We start from the raw sequence: 21,171 nt of genomic DNA on the forward strand, positions 1-21,171 counted from the left end.
AAGAATAGACGAAACCATTCAGTGAAAGGGGGGGAATGGGATGCATTTTGCTGATAATGAAGATACAAGCCACAGGAAATAAAATGTGAAGTGTAAATTACTGAGCAGCAGTCTAGGGTTTTATACTGCGATAAAGAGTTACAAAAGATGAAGTCTGTCTTTATTTCTCTTTTGTTGGTCAGTTGGTTAACTTTAGGTGAGTAAAATATCATATTTCTTCAATGTTTTTATTTAAGTTTACATAAATCACTACATGCTGTGTGTTTTTTGTGTTTAAGGTGCCAGTAGTGTATTTACAGTATTATAATAAATTATTGTCGCTTGTCTTCTTTCTTTTCTCCAGAGACATGTCAAGATATGGATGAAGATGTGGGTTTAAAAACAACACTTGTTTATTTGTTTTGATGTGTTCAAATGATATTGTGTAAGGATTTTTTACTCAATATTGCAGCTATTGTTATTACAGTATAGTTTACTCTTTATGTGCTTTAATTTGACAGGATTTCGAAATTGGAAGTGGTGACTATGTGCGTTTACCTGCGAAAGGTAGGCAATTATTATTTGAGTTTTCTCTCTGTTCTATTGAAAGGATCTTAAACGCTTTAATCTCACAGTCACAGAAGCTTTAAGTTGAACTTATTCTAGCAATTGATTTAATAATAACTTTCATATTTCTTTATTGTTTCAATTCAAAATGCTGGGTCAAATAAAAACATTTTCTGGGTTAATTTAACCCAACGGTTGGGTTTGTCCCTGTGGCCCAACAACGTCGGGCTGAAAATAAGTGCATATTAGAAGGTTTATGAGAATAATATAATTATAAATAAATAAATAATTTAACTGTTGCTTTTCTGTAATAATAATAATAATAATAATCCTCTATGACGTATGCGGTCGACAAATATGACTTCCGGAAGACGCACCCGAAATCCTGGCCACGACGCGTCCGGGAAGAATGGCACTTAGGGTCACCCTAATATAGATATTGGGTTTGAAGCAAGGGTTTTCACTGCTACTTCCCCAGCTCTGCCATTTGCAACAATCGCTAGCCGTGTTTAGTTCGCCTGCCTCTGTGATGTTTGCCGTAAAGTGATCCTGCTTCTCGCGATATCTGAGACTTTGCGAGACTGAAGGACGGCAGGTCGGATACAGAGAACTTGCAAGTGGGGTATTCGTCCTACAGGGGGTAGGGGCGGGCGAGAGAGTCTTCATTCGTCCTGCAATGAGTCATTTAACAGTATACAGACTTACGAAGATGATTTATTAACATAAAAATGCTCCATTAAACGCACTGCCCGAAAATAGTCCCCTTGGTAACTTTCAATAGAGGGTATGCATTGACGTCACTTTTCCACGTGACCACGCGAGAGCTCGCCCGGTTGAGTGGCAAAACGTTCAACAAAATGGCTGGTTTTCATCAGTAAAACTGACTATTATCAACTTAAATTGAATTTAGTTGGACTTGATAGCAGAGGTGGAAGATACTTCGCTACATTATTTAAATTTTCCAAGCATCTGTGCTTTATTAGGTTGTTTGTCTTGGGAAAAATTTTACTTCACTACATTCTAAAGCATAGAATATGTGAATTCTTTAAAGGAACAGTATGTAAGAAATTTATATCAATTAATCATAAAATGGCCCTGATATGTCACTAGACATTAAGAAATTATTGTCATTTCAAATACTTATGTCACTGACAACAGTGGTCTGGCCAGGATATTGTCATTTAAAAAGTGGAGTTGCAGCCCTCAACTGATGTTTGTGTTGTCATTTTGTGTATTGGCCACCAGTTGTGTGATTGCAGTACCAGTTTTGGCCACAATCCTAAATACTGTTCCTTTAATATTGCATATAAAATGTATTTAATACTGAATTACATTACAATTGTGTACTTCTACTTGAGTAAAAGTATGTTAATGTACTAATGTACTTAAATATTAAATGTAAAACAAAAAACGTATTATTTATGAAATGTAATAAAGTAAAAATTACGATAATATGCTTTGGAATGCATGTTTTCCAAAGAAAAACACGGAAAAATACAAATACTTGAAAAATACTTTTAAAGGGGCGGTGAATTTGTCGATTTTATTGTTTTATACTGTTGCCTGATGTCTACTTATGATGTCCGCGTGGTTTTTACATTCAAAAACATCAAAAACAATAAGTAATAGGCTATTTTGTAACATGGATTAGTGGCTCTCTGGAGAAATGGTTCGTTTGAAGGGGCGGGCCGCATTGAAGACCTGGACGTAAACACCCACTGCTATGATTGGACGGCTTCATTCTCCGTCATTACATGTGGGCAAATGTTTTAAAAACATTAATTTGATAAAAATAGCAGCCGAACACAAATATGTTTGAGCCACAAAAGATTCTGGGTGCTAAATATGATACACATAAATGACAATACGTATACTAAAGTAGAAACAAAACTCGATGTGACTAAATTACTGTATACAACACAGTAAGCGCGCATCAGAATCTAAACTGCGGCTAATAAATCCTAATCAATAACTTTGTATATTTCGATTGTGCTTGTGAGGTCGCTTTTACATTCACGTAATGTTAAATACCACAGTTATATGATAAAAAATAAGCTTTGTTGAGTGTTGGACCTTTCAAACACAATTCGCCTAAATTACCGTATACAACACAGTAAACGGGCATCAGAATCTAAACTGCGGCTGATAAATCCTTCCTTATAACAAATTTGTATATTTCTACCTTTAAATTACAGTCGTATTGTTAAGTGTTGTACCTTTATTAATCGTTTAATGTTTTTAGTAAATTAAAACAGTCAAACAAACGTGTTTAGACACGGATGTTACAACAGGACATATCAAGCGATCTCTTCTAACAAAGCAATAGTGAAACGCAGTAACTTAAACAAAGTAAAATTTCTTACTGTGTATAATGCTGTGTCATTGTTGTCAGATCCAATATAAGTGGTGCTTTTAATCACAGTCTCTCTGCAAATCCAGCATCGACTTCTTTCCAAATGAATCCGTGTACACAAAGTTAACAAACACTCCCCACACGAGCTGGAACTTCTTCAAAAGCAAACTTTTTATACGCATTTAATGTTATGTTCCAAGCCTCCGAATTAAAGTATTTAGCTTCTGTGTTGTTCCCACGCGGTTCTTCCACAACCGAAAATGCGTTTCCAGTCTATCATAACAGATCACCGCGTCAAAATAAAAGTTTCTCAGAAAATTTTTATTTAAAAGTCATTTTGGTTACATTTGTCAATCTTTAAAGACATATTTACTTGTTGAGACACACGTGTGTCACGCGAAGCTGGGGGCGGGGCTACAAAAGTGGTCCTTGTATTTGGTTATGGGGCGGTGCTTCAATTCTACTTTGACGTCATAGATTTCCGAATTCCACACTGGCTTGTTTTACTGGCTTGGTGGCAAAAACTGTTATATTTCAGTAGCACGGACGTTTTCAGTTCTGAAACTTGCAGGATGTTCATTTATGTATGATGACCTCTTATATAACAAATTATCAAGTTAAAATTGAGTATTTGATTCACCGCTCCTTTAAGTAGAAAGTAAAACCTCTGCTTGATAGTGACCCTAGCAACTTATCAACCCACCTGGGGTCTGTGGACGTTGGAATAAACTATCAATTTACTTCTCCTTTCTGTGTTTTTTGGCAGTCTGTAAAACGATAGCTCCGAAATCTTGTTAATGTTACTACAGTCTATCGCACAACAGCTTTTTCCCATTTCTACGCGTTTTCACAGTTTTTTCGCCGATGTCACGCTGTACTTAAATGCTGCTGCTGAGCCGCTCTGTCTTTTGCCACTAAGTGGGCTTAACCGCAGTCTCTCTCGCTGATGGTGACATAACTATTTTCGAGCAGTGCGTGATATCATTGTGCCTCCTGCAGCCTCCTGTTTCTCTAAAAAATCACAACTTTTTTGTCGGTCTTAATACACAATGTAACTACAGAAGAGTCAAGTTTTAAATATTGAAACTCTTTTGTTATTTTTAGTGTGATGCTAATGGTCTAATCAGATTCAATGGATTATGCAAAGCTATGCTAAAAGTGGTACCGCATGACCCGGAGATCGGCTGAATAGATTCCAAAACGGTAAAAATCAAATGTTTAACTTTAGGGGAGCTGGAAAATGAGCATATTTTCAAAAAAAAGTGGAGTGTACCTAACGCTCTAACCTGTAAACATCAGCGCTAAAAATAATTCATGCATGCATTGTGCGAATTCAGACTTAGCAGTTATGTGTCTGAGACAGCTGAATGTCACTTTTATTTACATATATATTCATGGTCCAAGCAAGGTGGTGCGAAAAAGTGGAGATAGGAACTCATTTGAAAAATCATATCGTCCAAGCTGTGCGATTGTGTAGAGGTGGGAACCAATTTGCATATTCATATACCCCCCCAACCCCCCGTCATTATAAGGTCACTTTGATTTCACAAGTAAGATGTGATCCAGGATCAACTTATTTTGTTGATGCTTTGTTAACGTTTTTTAAAAAAGAAACCCCAAATTACCATTAACTCAAACCCAACCATATTTGAGCATAAAAAGTGGTTATTCTGAAATAATAGTTTGAGAAGATTTTTTCAAAGCCCCTAACCCTAAATATCTATCATTTCCTACAGAAAACTTGAGGGTTTACATTTATTTCAGACAGAAATCTTTTAAATTAGTTTATTGCAAAATTGAGACAAATAATCTTTTTGTGACAAACATCCCTTTGTGGCAGCAAAGCACGATAATTTTTTTTAATTCATATAGTATTAGGTAGTAGTACAGGGGACCAAATTTATTTACCTAATTATAATTATAGATCATCGGTTAACAGTGTCCAAACTCAATTTTGACACTGTGACCACGTCCATTCTTGAAGAGGATCTCCTGGGGTCCACACTATCTGGGGCAAAAGGTGAGCTTTAGAAACCAGCTTTAATGTTGTCGTTTGAATATAGTGAATTCTTATATTATAATTTAAATGGGGTCAATGTGTACTGGCTCATTTTTAAAGTGTGCAAACAGGATTTGTAAGATGCTAATGTCGATTTTGTCATGCACTTGCACTTAACCAAACTTACCCATGGTTTTACTACAGTTAAAACCAAAAAAACATGGTTTACTAACATTTGTCTGTAATGGCTTGTACTTTTAAGATCCTCATGAGGAAGGAGTATCTTTAGTCTACATTGGCTTTGCCTCCTTCATTGGTGTTTGTCTCATCATCATGACTGCTATAGTGATAGTGACGACCATTAAGAGCAAAAATAAAGGTCAGTAAGGTCACAAATCAATCAATCATTTACAATGTATTCATTAAGTATTTATTCTGATGTATTAACACAGTTAAAGAGTTGGATTCCTCATGCTTAACATTGGCAAAGGTTCATAAAAGCTGTTGGACATGTGAAGTTTTTCTGGGCCAAACACACTCCTCCTCTTTCATACAAGTTTTAGAAAGTTTTTCCAACTTCTGAATCTGCTGCGTAACAGAGCCGCGATAACTACTGTGAAAAAATTGAAGTATAACAAAATTGAAAATTTGAAGGGGGTCTGTAACAGCAATGTTATGAAAGGTCTGATGACAACCGTCAGATCATAACAGGTTTCTGTCATTCTCTTGTTTCGGATGATTTTGATGTTACACCAGGCCTTTTTCATCAGTAAGGGTTATTGAACACAACAGATTAACTATAACTCATTTTACAACACAGGAGCCTCATCCAACATCACCGTTACCAAAAATGACTATGAGGATGCATAAATAATCTTGGGACTTCCGGAAGAAAGAAGAACAGAGATAAAAGGGCTTCAAGATAAACATGGCTTATAGTTTATCAGTATATTAACTAAATAATGAAAATAGCTCACTTTCACAGAAAAGGCTTGTCACATAATTTTTCAAATAAAAATATATAAGTGCCATTGTTTTGCTTCAAGTAGTTTTTTTCTGATGAAAATAAGAAGTTAATTCCTACACTTAAATTGATTTAATGCACGCCTGTAAGCACTCTAATATGTTTGCCATTTAGTTTACATCAAATCAATGTCATAGTTCAGACGTCAAATTGATGTCATATTGACATCACAGTGACATCAATGATTTGTGTGTTTTATTTATATCTACTACAAAATGTAACTATTTTGTTAGCCTAATTTAGTTTAAGTACCATTTTCTTAACTAGGGCCTTGAACAGCATCCATCCACATCTCCTTTTGAAACGTGTCCCTGTGACCAACTGATGTTCAAAAGACATTAAATTGACATCAAACAGTAACGTCAAAAACAGGTCAAATATGTAAATCAAACCTAACATCAAAAAACTTGATGTCCAGACCATTTCACCTCCACACCTGTGTCCTTTTTAATGCTCATTCAATAACAAAGTTTCCGCTGCTGCTTAACACAACACCTGTAGATGGCGCTATATGCTTGTAGTGACGAGAGCCTCTGCTTCAAACCAAAGAACTTATATTGACTTATATAAAGAAATTGTATTGTTCTTCTATACTCTTTGTTCAAACTAAGCATGGACGACCGTGACTTTGTTCATGCCCTGCGGTTCACGTTCTGTTACAGTACTTGTTTTCAGATCAAGAGTAAATGTCTTGACATCTCATTAAGCTATCTGGTAACTTTAACACTTACAAGAACATTTCAATGAAAAATCACTGTGCAATGCAATTTTTTGTTCATACTTGTTGTGGATGCACGGCTTTACCGTGGTACAAAACATCGCTCTGCTTTAATACATTTACCCCGGTTGCCCATGTAGGCTACTTTGGGTGTTTGTGACAGCTATTTATCTGGGTTAACAATCAGGTGCATTTCCTTTTTAAATAACTTTTTTTAAATTTTTGTAGCCTACACTCTAAGAAAGTGTTTTATTTTTACACATTTTTTGTTTGTTATGCTTTTAACACATTACCTATGTGTCACTTTGTTACAAATTGTGTTAAAGGGCAATAAGTAGGATTTACCCCCATCTAGTGGTGAAATTGTATTTTGCATTCAAACGAACAGTGCTCTCTAGCGCTTTCCAAGTGCGTGTTGCAACTACGGTAGCCGTTATGTAATTGCTGATCTCCTTGTCCATTGCAGCTGGTTCACGTGTTCTGAATGAAAACGCGTTGTGGAAACGTGTTGGTAGGCTAGTGCTTTTTGTCCCTCTCTGCTATTATAGTTTATCAATATGGCCAGGGAACGATATGGATGCCTCCTTGGACTTACCCGTTCAATGTAAGTAAAGAGTAGAAATTCTAAGCTTAGAAAGAAAAGTCAGATCACTGGCAGAGGTCATTTGACACCAACAAGGACATATTTATGAATAAAGACATTGATTTTGATGAATAAAACACTTAAAACCCTACTTACTGTCCCTTTAAAAGTAACACAACATAAAACACATCCGATCTAAGAGTGTATTATTTTTTTAATTATTTTAATTATTTTTTTAATTATTTTAATTATATTTGTTTGCTAAAATAAAATTTTAGTAGGCTACTTTGTTTTTGTGTTGTTATCTTGGAGGTTGAAAGAACATCCGTGTGGATGTCAAATGGACATCAGGTTTTGATGTCAGTTTTATTTGCATTTTGAGCTGTTTTTGATGATGTCAGTGTCAATGTCAATTTCAAGTCTTTTCAACATCAACGTTCCCACTTGGAAAACAAATCGTTGATTTGTCAGTGTTAATCCCATTTGAATCAATATCACGTTTGCACTCACAAATTTCCGTGTTATAGTCACGGAATATTTTGCTCATTTATCCATGTCAATGTCACGGATCTCCGCATTTTTCCGTGTTCGTACAACGGACTTTGTTTTCCGTGTCAGTTTCACGTATTGGTTACTCAATTGTTTTTCCTATTTTCTTACTATTTTCACGTGGGTTGGGGGTTAGAATGACTTTCTGTAGCATAACATGACATCCTAACCCAAACTCAACTCTAACCCTAATGTCAGACGACAATTGTTTAAAAACCAATAGGGCTTGGGCGTCGTGACGTCATTACTTGTCGTGGCGGCCATGTTGGTTGCCTCCTTTACTGCTGCGCTCCATGCTGCGCTCTGTTTATAGACATACTTTCTCTCAATTGTGTGTCTTAATTTAATTAATTTGTCGTTATTTTTTCAACCATGGTAAACCGTTGCTGTATTAATAATAAAGTAACACATTAAAAGTAATTTACATTAAAAATGACAGATTACAGAAAACTTCATTATGTTTTATTCAATATCGGAAACCAAACATTAACCTCAACCCCTCAGTAATGTGTATACATGACATATAAATGACATTTATATATACGACAGTGAAGTATAACATCTGAATATTAATTTATATAGCTTAAGTCAACATTGAACATAAGGGAACTGTCCCGGTTTACTCGCCCAAAATACGGGAAAATTTCAACATTCATCTTTCTGTTGCTATCCCTCTGCTGACAGCAAAAACTGCTGCATTAACTAAGCTACTTGTGAAGCTAGGTCATACGTGACTTTGCTTACAGATTGGCGTGAAATCGTGCTCTCACAACAACCACGCTGTTATCTTAAAAGGCTCTTTATTAACTCTTTTTTCATATGGATCCTAACCGTTAATAGTTCCGATTTTGTCCACATACCGGTCCCTGCTTCCCTGTTTAACGTATCCCAGTAAATTCCACATCCTTTTCCGGATTTTAACATCTTTTTTCTTTCTTTTAATTCTCCCAACTCCGCCGCTTCTCCTCGTTCAACTTGCTGTATGTTTACATTCGCGAGGCCACCAACATGGCCGCGACGTCCCAGAATGCAACGCGGCGCCCAAGCCCTATATTTAAAGTGACATCCTAACCCAAACCCCAAATCTACGCGAAAATAGTTTGTTTCCGGGTGCCGTATGCAGCATGTTCATTTACTTTTATTTTGTATTTAAACTGTGATTTGGACACTGTGCGCATCAAATATAGACCCGTATCTTAAAGAGCTGTGTCTGGGAAGTCTGCGACTGCAGCATTGACTAAAGTGACCGCAATCAGGTCGGGCAGTGCCGCACACGCATAATTCTAAGGATGAGAGCACTAAGAAAGAGCAACAAGAAAGTTTCTATCGGTCTCCAATGCTGCTTGAACCTCAGAAGTAAAGAGACTTTTAAAAAGCTTGTCCATATCAACACCATCAATGACAAGGTAAGCTAATGTTGCTATGGTTACAATCCATATACATAATAGATTGCTATGCTATTCCTATGCTATCTACAGTTTTATTACAAACAGCAACCTAAACTACAACATAACATTAATGTAGACTTAAACATGGTTATCTAAATATAATTTAGCACATTTAAACATCACTATTTAAAGTTTTTACCAGCCTTTGTATGGTAGCCTATATGCATTGTTTGACAAAAAGCAGTGTTCCTCTGTTTGTCTTTGTTTTATATGTTAGTTATATTGTACTGAAATGAGCTGTTTTCCTTGAGGCCTGATCCTTTTTGATAAGTTGAGTCAACCCAGTGCATGCCAGGTTTGTGCTGTGAATCTGAATTAAAAGTGAATTAAAGAATAGAAATGAAAAGAGGTTGCGTGTCTTGCCATGTTATTAGGCTATAGAGACAGAGCGCGGTTATGCAAATTTGAAAACCACACCCACTGTCGTGGAAAACAATCCAACTGTCTCCATTGACTTTGTATTGTGAGAGGCCGCCTCTTTGTCATGTCTGGCTTATAACAAAAAACAGAATAATGCCTAAAAGTTGCATGTGTGACAATATGTACGGCTATATTATACAAATAGTTTCCACTGAACTAATAAATCCAACTTTATTCAGTGTTAGCCCCGTATTGCACAGTTTATGACAAATTTTCACAACACTTGTATTCGTGTTCATTTTGCTCAGTTCGTTGAATCAGCCCAAAGGTCATTGGTTTAAACCCAGTAAATACACATAAAAACTGTAGCCCCTGTAATGCATTGTAAATTGTTTTGAATAAAAGTATTGTATTACTTTAGTTGATGCTATAAGGATAGTTTAACATCTCACCCATTTCCAGGGCATTATATGACACTTCCCTCTGGACGTTTATGTAAACTCGCACACGTCAGGACTTGTGTTATTTTTAATGAGGGTGACCCTGATCTCCCACACTTTCCTTTCTCGTCCAATCAGGCTCTCAAATGTAAATCATATATTTCCTACAATACTGTGTTGCAGTACATAAAGCGCTTGTTGAGCACACGCTCCTCACCAGAGGAAATCCTGATATTGGATTTTTAATCAACCGCAATATATGAATCCGTTGAAGTTTTCTTCTATTTGAGAAAAGTGCTGTTCAAGACAAAAGTAAGTTCTGTTAGTTATTACGCCTTTCATTGCTTTATTGTACCATTTAGTCTGAAGACTGAGGTGTAAACACCAAATGTAAATGCAACGATTTGCACTAGTAGATTACATACAAAGTCAATGCAATGTTATTTTTGGAGGGTGTTTTCCCAGACAAGGCTTATACTAGTTCCAAACTAAACTGCATGTTTTACCTGTCTTAATTTAAAAACATTTGATCTGAACATATATCAGTGCAATTGTTTTGTCTCAAGATGCACACCATTATTGTTTTTTTTTGTCTAAGTCATGTTTGTAGAAACTCCTTAAATGTCCTGGTCCAAGTCCTGGATTAATCTAAACCCTGTCTGGGAAACCGCCCCTTTAAGTGTGTATAAATATATATATATATATATATATTAATTAAAAACTCATTCATAACATTCTCAGCAGTACTACGGTTTAATGTTTTCTATCCTATAATTCAATATTGAAAACTGCCCTGACCGATTTGTTTGTATTTCATTCAGACATGTCGGCCGCACCTACTGCACCCCCTACTAGCATGTTCGACACAATCCCAGGATATGAGGGGACCCTGGCCGGCGGTGGTGGTAAGAAGCATGTTATAGTTGTGCTCCTTATTAAACAACAAATAAACTTCAGGATATAATCTTTATCTAAATTCAAACACCTGTGAATGATTTGCCACTGGTATAAGTATTGTAATTGATGTATCTTAAACAGGTGGGTATCTTCCACCTCCAATGCCCACTGTACCCATGCCTGTGCCCGAACAAGCGCCAACTCCCCAAGACTGGCAGTGAGTTTCCTTCTCTATGTTGCAATTTAACATGTTACAAAAAATATTATCTTGAACACAATTTCCTATGATATGCATTATTCAAACATGCGGTTGTCATGCAAAGACCGTCATACTTAAGCATTTTCATGCTGGCTACATTACACTAAGTGTTTTGTGAATTGATTTAGTGTTAAATGTGTTTCTGTTCATAAACACTTTAGGTTTAAGAGAGATCGATAGATGGCTTCTATAACCAAATTGACTCCTTTAAATATTGCATCAGTTTTCTGTTTTTAAAACAGTGCTGTATATTGCAAATGTCATCTTGTTACATCTTTTTATTTATAATAATAAGCAAGGATGTCATTCACTTACTGCAATCTAGACAGTATTTCTCTTGATTTACTTTGTACATTCATTAGTGCGCTACAACCTGATTTTAGTTTCATGTTACTGGTAAACCTAAATGTGTAATGGATGTCAAGATCCAGATTGGGAAATGCTGTACTTCACACACTTGCATGTCTTGTGCAAAGGTCACCCATCTATTGATCTTATTTTTTATTTTTTTCGTAACAGCATTCCCTCAATCTCAGAAGACAAAGCTCGTGAATCTCTACAAAAATACGTCTCCAGCAAGTGTTGCTATAGATCTGCACCTGTTAAAGACGGGGTGATTACCAGCATGGAGACTTTTAATACCTACAGGGTGAGACCTGAATCTTTGTCAATAAGAGCGAATGGATCATCTTTTGTATGGAAATGTAAAATAATTGTAAGTGCATACATTTTTAATGTTTTATGTGTTGATGGTGATACTGACTTGAGGTTTTCTTCTTCATCCATTTTCAGTATCGTTTGGAGAGTTTCACAGAGTCCAGATCAACTGAATGGAGTCAGGAGCCTTTCACAGGTACCTGAAGTCAAGGAAGTTTATAATATCATCATTCAGTTTTACCGCCGGCTAAAACCTTATTGTTTAAGCTTTTGCTTAAAGGAACAGTTCACCCCCTCAATAACAGTACTAATTGCTCACCATCATGTCGCTCCAAACCCATGTGGCTTCTTTAGTAAAATACCACATCCTGCTTGACAATCTTGTTCACCTTTCACATTCAGCGTAGATGAGACCATGTTTAGGATCTTTTGTAAATATCCCCTTTTGTGCTTCACAAAAGAAAGAATTTGCGACTGGTTTCAAAAGACTTAATCAAAAGATTATCATTTTAACTTGAGCCGTTCCTTTAAAGTTGAAGCATGTCTTCTCTTGCAAAAATTTATTTTACTATTACACGGTGGTTGTGTTCACATAGGCGAGAGACAATCATGTTCAAACAACATATAAAAGTGACCTTTAAGTTTTTCCATATTCTTTTATGTTGCTGACTGTAATATAGAAAAGGCCTGCCCTAACACATTATACTTATTACCACTCCTACCACCCCCATATATTGTTCAAGCATAAAAGTAGTCCCGCCTCAAACTCATGCCATTGGTTGAGACAGAATCTGATACGACAGATCACTCAAACCCACATACAGAAATATTTCAAAATCACCACAGAGCCATAACGTGTATATCTTCAGCATGTTAACTAATATAAAATGTAGATTTTACGCAAATAGGTTTAAACTGATTCGTTGATGTCTTTTTGTCTGACAGGGCAGGTTGTGGATGCTGGTAATCAACCTGCACCATCGCCATGGCAGATTCCTACTAATCCTCCAGCCTTCTTCAATGACCAGACGCAGAACATTAAAGTGCCTTATACCTCCTCAGTCAAGGTTGTAATAAAAAACAAAGATCAGAAGGCCTCATTTATTTATGCAATATACATTTTTGCAAGCATACATAGATGCACCAGCCACTCTATATTTTACATTTATATTTATTTGTATTTTAAAGCATTATATTCTGTTTATTCTACAGAACTGTCACAAGTGTTTTGGAATAGGAAGAGGTACCTGTATCACATGCTCTGGAGCTGGAAACGTGAGTGACATCATGACCAATTGCATGCTAGGAATTTTATTATTCGCAGAAAAATACCATATGTGTTTTGTGGGTATTTTTGTGTGCTGTTTGTAGATGTTTATCTTAAAGCTGTAATCTGTAGTTTTGGCCTCTCTATTGCCATCTCCGTTTGAACTATGCAATTGCGGTTATTTGCCCCGGTACTGTACGCGGATGACTCTGATCTCTGTGATCACTATATTTATATTTGCTGCATTTGTGCTGACTAAATGAAAACATAAATGTTTTAACATGCAGTCTTGCCTGTTCAGAGGAAAATGTCATCTCTGTTCCAGTATTTAATCACTTCAGACTCCTTGCTGATAACTTTTTTTTGCATGAGCTGTCACGTTCCCTTTTTAACTGGAGACTCTCCGCAGTTTGAACTTTTATTGTTTTAACAACAGATGATTCCTTAGATGTAAGAATACAATTAATTAACATATTTAAATGATGTCCCTCTTCCCTGAATGATCAATATTTAAAACTTTACATATTAAACGCTGCCATCTAGATGATACGGAGCCCGCCTGGTAACCCCTTGGAAAAAAGAAAACAAGAATCCTTGATCACGGTTTTGTAATTCGTCCCTTCAGTTTATAAACCGTACTCACGGATTATTAAACAGTTCCCTCAGTTTTACAAACTCTGCGCTCGCGAACCATACGCACGCATTAACAATTCCTGCTCTCAGATTTGTAAACCGTACCCTCAGTTTCTGCAATCCGTATCCACAAATTCATAAGCGTGTGCACGCTTTTGCAATCCGTTCTCACAGTTTTGCAGACTGGATTTGTAGCCCCTCCCTGATTTTAGAAATTGCTTTTTTGCTTTTATTCATGCTTTCCAAGCTTCCTATTAATGTTGGATATTTTCAGAAATTAATAAAGTTTTAACGGTGTTAGGCTGTTTTATACGTTCCTAACTGGAAACGTGCTTTACGTTGAAATATTTTAATCAGATGCTACAGTCCTTCGTATTTTTAATAGTATTTAATAGTATTTAAATTAGTTATGCAATTATATTTAATTATTTAAATACATATTTGGTTAATATGTTATTATTGAATAACTATGTAAAATTGCAGTCCACCAAAGACAAAATCAAAGAATCTGTGCACGCTCCTCTTGAAAAGTTGACACAGTGAAGTCATTTATTTTTTAGAAAATTTAGGAAATTCTCAATGAAAAAAATATTTAGTGGCTTTGTAAATATCACTAAAATAAATTTTAGAGTAACTTTAAGTCTCTTAATGTCACTTAGGTGATTTTATAAGTTGGACAAACGAAAATAAATGGACAAAAACATATATCTTTGTGTGAAATGTAGCCTACACATATTATTAAGATGTATAGGCTACATCGAATAAAATAATTATTTAAAGGTGCAGTGTGTATTATTATAGAAGGATCTCTTGACAGAAATGCAAAATCATATACAAAACTATATTATCAAGGGTGTGTAAAAACCTTTCATAATGAACCATTATGTTTTTATTACCTTAGAATGAGACGTTTTTATCTACATACACCGAGGGTCCCCTTACATGAAGTCGCCATTTTGTGCCACCATGTTTCTACAGAAGCCCTTAACGGACAAACTTTTTTTACTAAGCTGTCTCCGATGATGACATGTTTGTCCATGTGAGAACGGATTGCAAAAGCATGCACAGGGTTTATGAATTCGTGGGTACGGATTGCAAAAACTGAGGGTACGGTTTACAAATCTGAGAGCAGGGATTGTTAACTTGTGCTTACGGTTTATTTAAAGGGCTGCATAATGATTAATCGTGACTAATTAGGGGTGGCACGGTCCACAAAACCCTCGGTTCGGTTCGTATCACGGTTCTTTGGTCACGGTTCACGGTTCAGTACGGTTCTTGTTGTTATTTTTTCTTTACATTTTTAACACTCCAGAAATGTATTATCTTATTAATGTATTAATTATCTATAATTTAGGATACAGTATTAAAAAAAAAGTAATATCATGTAATCATGCACAAACTGAATTTGACTTTAAGCACATTATTGGGACCATCTCTGAGGAAAGCCAGATGAGATTTTGATAGAGCAAGAGAGAAGACATTGATGATTTCAACATGCTTTTCATTTATTTGGCAAACAAGAGAATGTGTATTGACATCTATATAAACTTTATGTGCATTTTTAGCACACAAAGATAAATTGCATTTATTAAAATGCCAACTTCAGTGTAGCTCTTAGATTTATCACTGAGAGGCTGCTTTAATACTGCAGAGCGTATGTGGACAAGAGAGAAACATAACCTTTGCACCTGTAATATTTAAATCCGTCTCTTTTGTCCACTTTTGACCACTTCTGTCCTGATTACTTTGAGGAGAAATTTCTGAAATAAGATCGCGCAACTTTCACACGCTAGCAAAATGAAACTACGCGGAAATCAGCTGCTTTAATTTTATCAATGAAAGGCTAAAAATAGCGCTGAATACGAAAAGACGTAAAACTTTCAGTACCTCAGATTAGATAAATGGTCGGAGAGAAGGCGATCTCCTGTGGCTGTTCGAGCACATTCAACCCATAGACTGCAGTTCAATCTATTGTTTTATTTCCGCTGTCATCATAAGTAACATGAAATAAAAATATGTTTCCACACACCAAACTTATACGACGCTGGCGCATCCTCCAACTGCGGGCAGACTTACTTTTCACTCCCACTTGCCATTTCTACACGTAACATAACCTGCAGTACTTATACTCCAAACCAGTCACCTCTTCTTTCGCGCGAAAGGGAAACACGCTATCTGATGTCACATACAGGGCATGAGACTACATTGCGCATGCCATGAACCGTTGAACCGTGCGGTACACACGCGCTCCGAACCGAGACAAGCGAACCGAACGGTTCGGATTTTTTTCATGGACCGTGCCACCCCTATGACTAATCATTTGCAAAATAAGATTTTGTTGATATCATATATTTGTGTGTACTGTGTATAATAATTATGTATAAATAAATACACACACGTTTAGATTTTTAAGAAGTATTAACATGTATAAATTTTTATATTTATATATAATTTATATTTTTATATAAATATTTAATCTATAAATATATTTTTTTCTTATGAATGTTTGTGTATTTATATATACATAATTAATATACACAGTACACACAAATTTATGATGTACACAAATAAAAAAATCTGCAAACAATTAGTAATGATTAATCGTTATGCAGCCCTATACGGTAAGGTGATGGTTTTAAACAGAGATTTTTTTTTCGAATTGCTCGCTCAATAACTGATTTTTGTTTATTTTTTACCTGAATAAAGTTACGGATTGCAGCTTTAACACTGTTTTAAAAGAAAATTAGTACACAGTCCAAATATTTAAAGAGAAACACTTTTTATGTGGAGTTAAACTTAATCCCTTTTCTTGTGAATGTGCAGAAAGTGTGTTGGTCGTGTAATGGTTCTGGATCTCGTCAGGCTCATGACCGCTGCATGACCTGCAGGGGCCGTGGTCGAACGAAGTAAGTCGAACCCCTCAAGCTAAATTAAATCAAACTTTCTGAAGTTCAAAATTCAAAGTTTCCAATGCAGTTCTGTAATCTGAATTTTTGTTTGTCATCTTTCAGATGTAATGCATGTAATGGCCACGGCACTCGTGAGTGTGAAACATGTCATGGGAAGAGACAGTTGCTCGTCTTCATCAATCTCACTGTTAAATGGTATGATCTCAGATCTGTGTGTTGGATTAGTAGTGTTTATTAATTCAAGTGTCACTATTATTGCTTGTCCAGTTTGTGCTTGGGGATATGAATGATATTTTAAATCAGTTGCATAAGATTTTAAAGTGATTAAACGGGTGACAAAATCCATAGATTTACATTTTAAAGGTGACATAGAATGATTGAACGGAGTATTTATCCTTGTTCTGTGATGTGACATGTAGACAAAACATTTTTTGTTTGGGTCTGTAATGCCTTAGAAGCTTCCTAAAAACCTCTCTCAGATAGCTCTATTAGGGTGGGGGATTTTAAACAAGTGGTTTTGCACCTATTTGGCTCCCTCTACTGGCTTAACTTGCAATCTCATTACTGATTGGCTGACTTTGCTGCCACTCAAAAAATGTAGCAAATTATTTTAAAGTGGAGGGGCAGTTAGATGCCTGTGATGTCATAAGCATCAGTTTTTCAGATTGGGCCGTTTTCTGTCTGACATTTCTAAAAGAGTCATTTCTATGAGACTGAGATGTTTAGCATGTTTAGCACTTTTTGTATGTTTGTGAATGTGGGTAGACTACCATTATTCAACAAAGACAAGGTAAAAATGTTTTTTCATTCTCTGTCCCCTTTAAAAGAAACTCGTGTCATACCAAGGCACTACAGTATCATAAAGACTTGAGGTTGGGCTCTTTTGGCCCAGTTAGTAACCACCATCTGCATACAATTTTATTAAAGAAATTGAAATTGGGATGATTACAATCACAATACCCAACATTTTATACATTTAGCATTACAGCAATGAGATTTTCAAAGGTGAGCATTAATTCCAGGTGTTTTATGTTATTTATAATATTCTGATTTGTTTGATACGGATTTGATGATTTTTAGGACCACTGAAAAAGATGATTTCGTAGCAGAACAATCGAGTGGTCTGAGAGTGCAAAACCTTGAAAGTGTCTCAGGGAAGCAGCTGTTTCAAAATGCCCAATACATGGTAAGAACAAGCGTGTATATATGCATATACACTCACCTAAAGGATTATTAGGAACCCCTGTTCAATTTCTCATTAATGAAATTATTTAAACCAATCACATGGCAGTTGCTTCAATGCATTTAGGGGTGTGGTCCTGGTCAAGACAATCTCCTGAACTCCAAACTGAATGTCAGAATGGGAAAGAAAGGTGATTTAAACAATTTTGAGTGTGCTCAATTACTGGGATTTTCCCGCACAACAATTTCTAGGGTTTACAGAGAATGGAGTGAAAAGGGAAAAACATTCAGTAAGCGGCAGTCCTGTGGGCGAAAATGCCTTGTTGATGCTAGAGGTCAGAGGAGAATGGGCCGACTGATTGAAGCTGATAGAAGAGCAACTTTGACTGAAATAACCACTCGTTACAACCGAGGTATGCAGCAAAGCATTTGTGAAGCCACAACACGCACAACCTTGAGGCGGATGGGCTACAACAGCAGAAGACCCCACCGGGTACCACTCATCTCCACTACAAATAGGAAAACGAGGCTACAATTTGCACAAGCTCACCAAAATTGGACAGTTGAGGACTGGAAAAATGTTGCCTGGTCTGATGAGTCTCGATTTCTGTTGAGACATTCAGATGGTAGAGTCAGAAATTTGGTGTAAACAGAATGAGAACATGGATCCATCATGCCTTCTTATCACTGTGCAGGCTGGTGGTTGTGTAATGGTGTGGGGGATGTTTTCTTGGCACACTCAAGCCCCTTAGTGCCAATTGGGCATCATTTAAATGCCATGGCCTACCTGAGCATTGTTTCTGACCATGTCCATCCCTTTATGACCACCATGTACCCATCCTCTGATGGCTACTTCCAGCAGGATAATGCACCATGTCACAAAGCTCGAATCATTTCCAATTGGTTTCTTGAACATGACAAGGAGTTCACTGTACTAAAATGGCCCCCACCGTCACCAGATCTCAACCCAATACAGCATCTTTGGATGTGGTGGAATGGAGCTTCGTGCCCTGGATGTGCATCACACAAATCTCCAACTGCAAGATGCTATCCTATCAATATGGGCCAACATTTCTAAAGAATGCTTTCAGCACCTTGTTGAATCAATGCCACGTAGAATTTAGGCATGAAAGAGGGTCAAACACAGTATTAGTATGGTGTTCCTAATAATCCTTTAAGTGAGTGTATATCATTGTGATATAAAAACAGAAGGGAATTAACTATTTAGTGTGTTTGTGTAGTAATTTGTGTTTTATTGTAGCTGTATCCAATTATGGGTTTTCCTGATGCTTCTGTCGCACAAGCTTCTGAACGTTTAGTAGGAGAGCATCAGACAAAATATGCCCAAAACTCCCGAATATTACAACAGGTACCACCCTAGTTGTGTGTAGTTTGTGTGCTTGCAAATTAATAACTGGTAATGGTAAGGTTGTATTTGTTAACATTAGTTAAAGGGATAGTTCACCCAAAAGCAAAAATTCTGTTATCATTTACTCACTCTCATGTTGTTACAAACCTGTATACATTTTTGTGATTAAAACAAAGAAAGATATATTGAGGTATGTTTGTAATTAAACTTTAATTTTTGGGTGAACTATCCCTTTAATGCATGAACTAACAATTCTTCTAAAACAACTTGCATTAGCAAAGATTAGGAATTAGCAGGTATGAGATTTTGGTGGTATGATAACCTTAAGCAAAAAATGCCACGGTTTTACGGTGCAGTATTGCCATTGCAACACAAAAATTTGTTATTTTCAAATGTCTGCGTATACAAACAACAACTTTTCGACTTGACACAATGCATTTTATTTTTTTAAACAACAAACAACATGTATGCCAGGTAAAAAGTTTAGTGGTTTTGAAACATTGACTCTTTAAAAACTTGGTATACCTTGAAACCGGTAACCGGCCCATGCCTAGCAAAGAGGAATAAATGCTGAAAAACAATATATTGTTCATGTTAGTTAATGCATTTACTAATGTTAACAAAACAACCTTATTGTAAAGTGTTACCAAAAAACGTTGTTGTATTGTCTTTTATCTAATAGTATTATTTTAACCTAAAATTGCATCTTTATATATTTTATTAATAAAAATTATATATTTTTCTCTTGTTCTAGAGACAGACAATAGAGCTCATTCCCATTACCAAAGTGAACTACAAGTGGAAAGGAAAATCCTATTTTTATTTTGTGTATGGAAATGAGTTTCAAGTGAGCGTTGATGATTACCCAGCCACCTGCTGCTGCTCTGTGATGTAACACAACAAATATCATCTGATATAACCCTACACATTTATATACACCCAAAAATACAGTACACACAACCACTACTGTATATACAGCAACACTGATTTATTTCATCTGAGTTTGTTTTTAAGCAGACTGTGTTTGTGTATTCTGACTTGACAGTACAGACATACATTTGTGTTGCATTTCATTTCTTATTTTCTTATCACTGTTACTCAAATGTTTATATACTGTATATGTTATATATTCATTCTGTTTTTTAGTTTTACTAATAAATCTATTGTTTACCTTCACAAGGATGCATTTCCAAGAGTTGCAATCTTGGTTTTAAACATCACAGGTGTTGTATAGCAGTACATTTCAAATGTTATGTGTACTGGTATGAAAACACCTGCTTATCTGTATCTAGTCAAACTGAGCATTAAAACAACTAAGATTCATCAAAACTCTACTCATTTTAATGTTTCATCACTTTAATGTTCTTTTCCTCTATCTCTGTACCTGCCTCGAGCTTGACTCGTTTTCCTAAGGAAGAACTAAACTGGATCTTAATCTTTGACCTGTAGGAAACCTTTTGAATAGCCATAGCTGGATCTTTTGGGTCAGACAGATGAAAAAGTGTCCGAACTGACCATGATTTATGAAAGAGAGGCTCGTTTAATCTGCTGCAATGTATGTGTGTTAAATTTGCATTGAAGAGACAGTAACAGTGAAGATAACATCATTTATTTGGGGGTTTTCAAAGCTTTTAAGAAACATTTTGGTTGAAAACATGTGCTGTTACAGGGAACTACACTAACCTTTTCCACTGGTGGCACTTGCGCTACCAACTCTTTCAGTTACTGGCGCAAAATATGATTTGGTCGCACATATTTTTTTCAAGTTATAGTAAGGCGCTCTGGATAATAATGAACAATAATGAAACTGTATTGCATACAGATATGCTTTTTATTTTACTTGCCATCTTTTAAACCACATGCCGCCTTGTTTTCTTAAACGTTGCAGTGTTTCCCACAGATCTGAAATGTACTTGGTGGTGGTGGCCGGTGAAAAGGGCAATTATTACCCACTGACAAATAATGGTCTACTAAACAT

At 36.1% G+C, this 21,171-nt stretch overlaps 1 protein-coding gene across 2 annotated transcripts; it reads left to right on the forward strand.

Annotated features, from left to right (window-relative positions):
- The first annotated feature begins 56 nt into the window (after positions 1-56).
- Positions 57-20,599, forward strand: LOC135730323 (protein SSUH2 homolog). Of its 2 annotated transcripts, XM_065248214.2 has the most exons (15): positions 57-196; positions 344-369; positions 501-546; positions 10,204-10,332; positions 10,842-10,925; positions 11,059-11,134; positions 11,696-11,825; positions 11,969-12,029; positions 12,779-12,900; positions 13,046-13,108; positions 16,557-16,639; positions 16,745-16,837; positions 17,723-17,828; positions 19,086-19,193; positions 19,948-20,599. In XM_065248214.2, the coding sequence occupies exons 5-15, from the start codon at positions 10,844-10,846 to the stop codon at positions 20,086-20,088; spliced, it is 1,065 nt and encodes a 354-aa protein (XP_065104286.1). In that variant the 5' UTR covers positions 57-196; positions 344-369; positions 501-546; positions 10,204-10,332; positions 10,842-10,843; the 3' UTR covers positions 20,089-20,599. The 2 variants fall into 2 exon arrangements, with proteins under 2 accessions (XP_065104286.1, XP_065104287.1); XM_065248215.2 differs by lacking the exons at positions 57-196; positions 344-369; positions 501-546 and having other exon boundaries at positions 8,202-10,332.
- The last annotated feature ends 572 nt before the right edge of the window (positions 20,600-21,171 follow it).

This window comes from Paramisgurnus dabryanus, chromosome 11 (assembly GCF_030506205.2).
Source record: "Paramisgurnus dabryanus chromosome 11, PD_genome_1.1, whole genome shotgun sequence".
NCBI classification, from domain to species: Eukaryota; Metazoa; Chordata; class Actinopteri; order Cypriniformes; family Cobitidae; genus Paramisgurnus; species Paramisgurnus dabryanus.

What these genes read in the sequence shown, in the direction of transcription:
- LOC135730323 (XM_065248214.2), top strand. Translation starts at nt 10,844, where the DNA reads ATGTCGGCCGCACCTACTGCACCCCCTACTAGCATGTTCGACACAATC. An exon ending in GACCCTGGCCGGCGGTGGTG is followed by an intron (nt 10,926 to 11,058) that starts GTAAGAAGCATG and finishes TATCTTAAACAG; the next exon opens with GTGGGTATCTTCCACCTCCA. An exon ending in CATGCTCTGGAGCTGGAAAC is followed by an intron (nt 13,109 to 16,556) that starts GTGAGTGACATC and finishes GTGAATGTGCAG; the next exon opens with AAAGTGTGTTGGTCGTGTAA.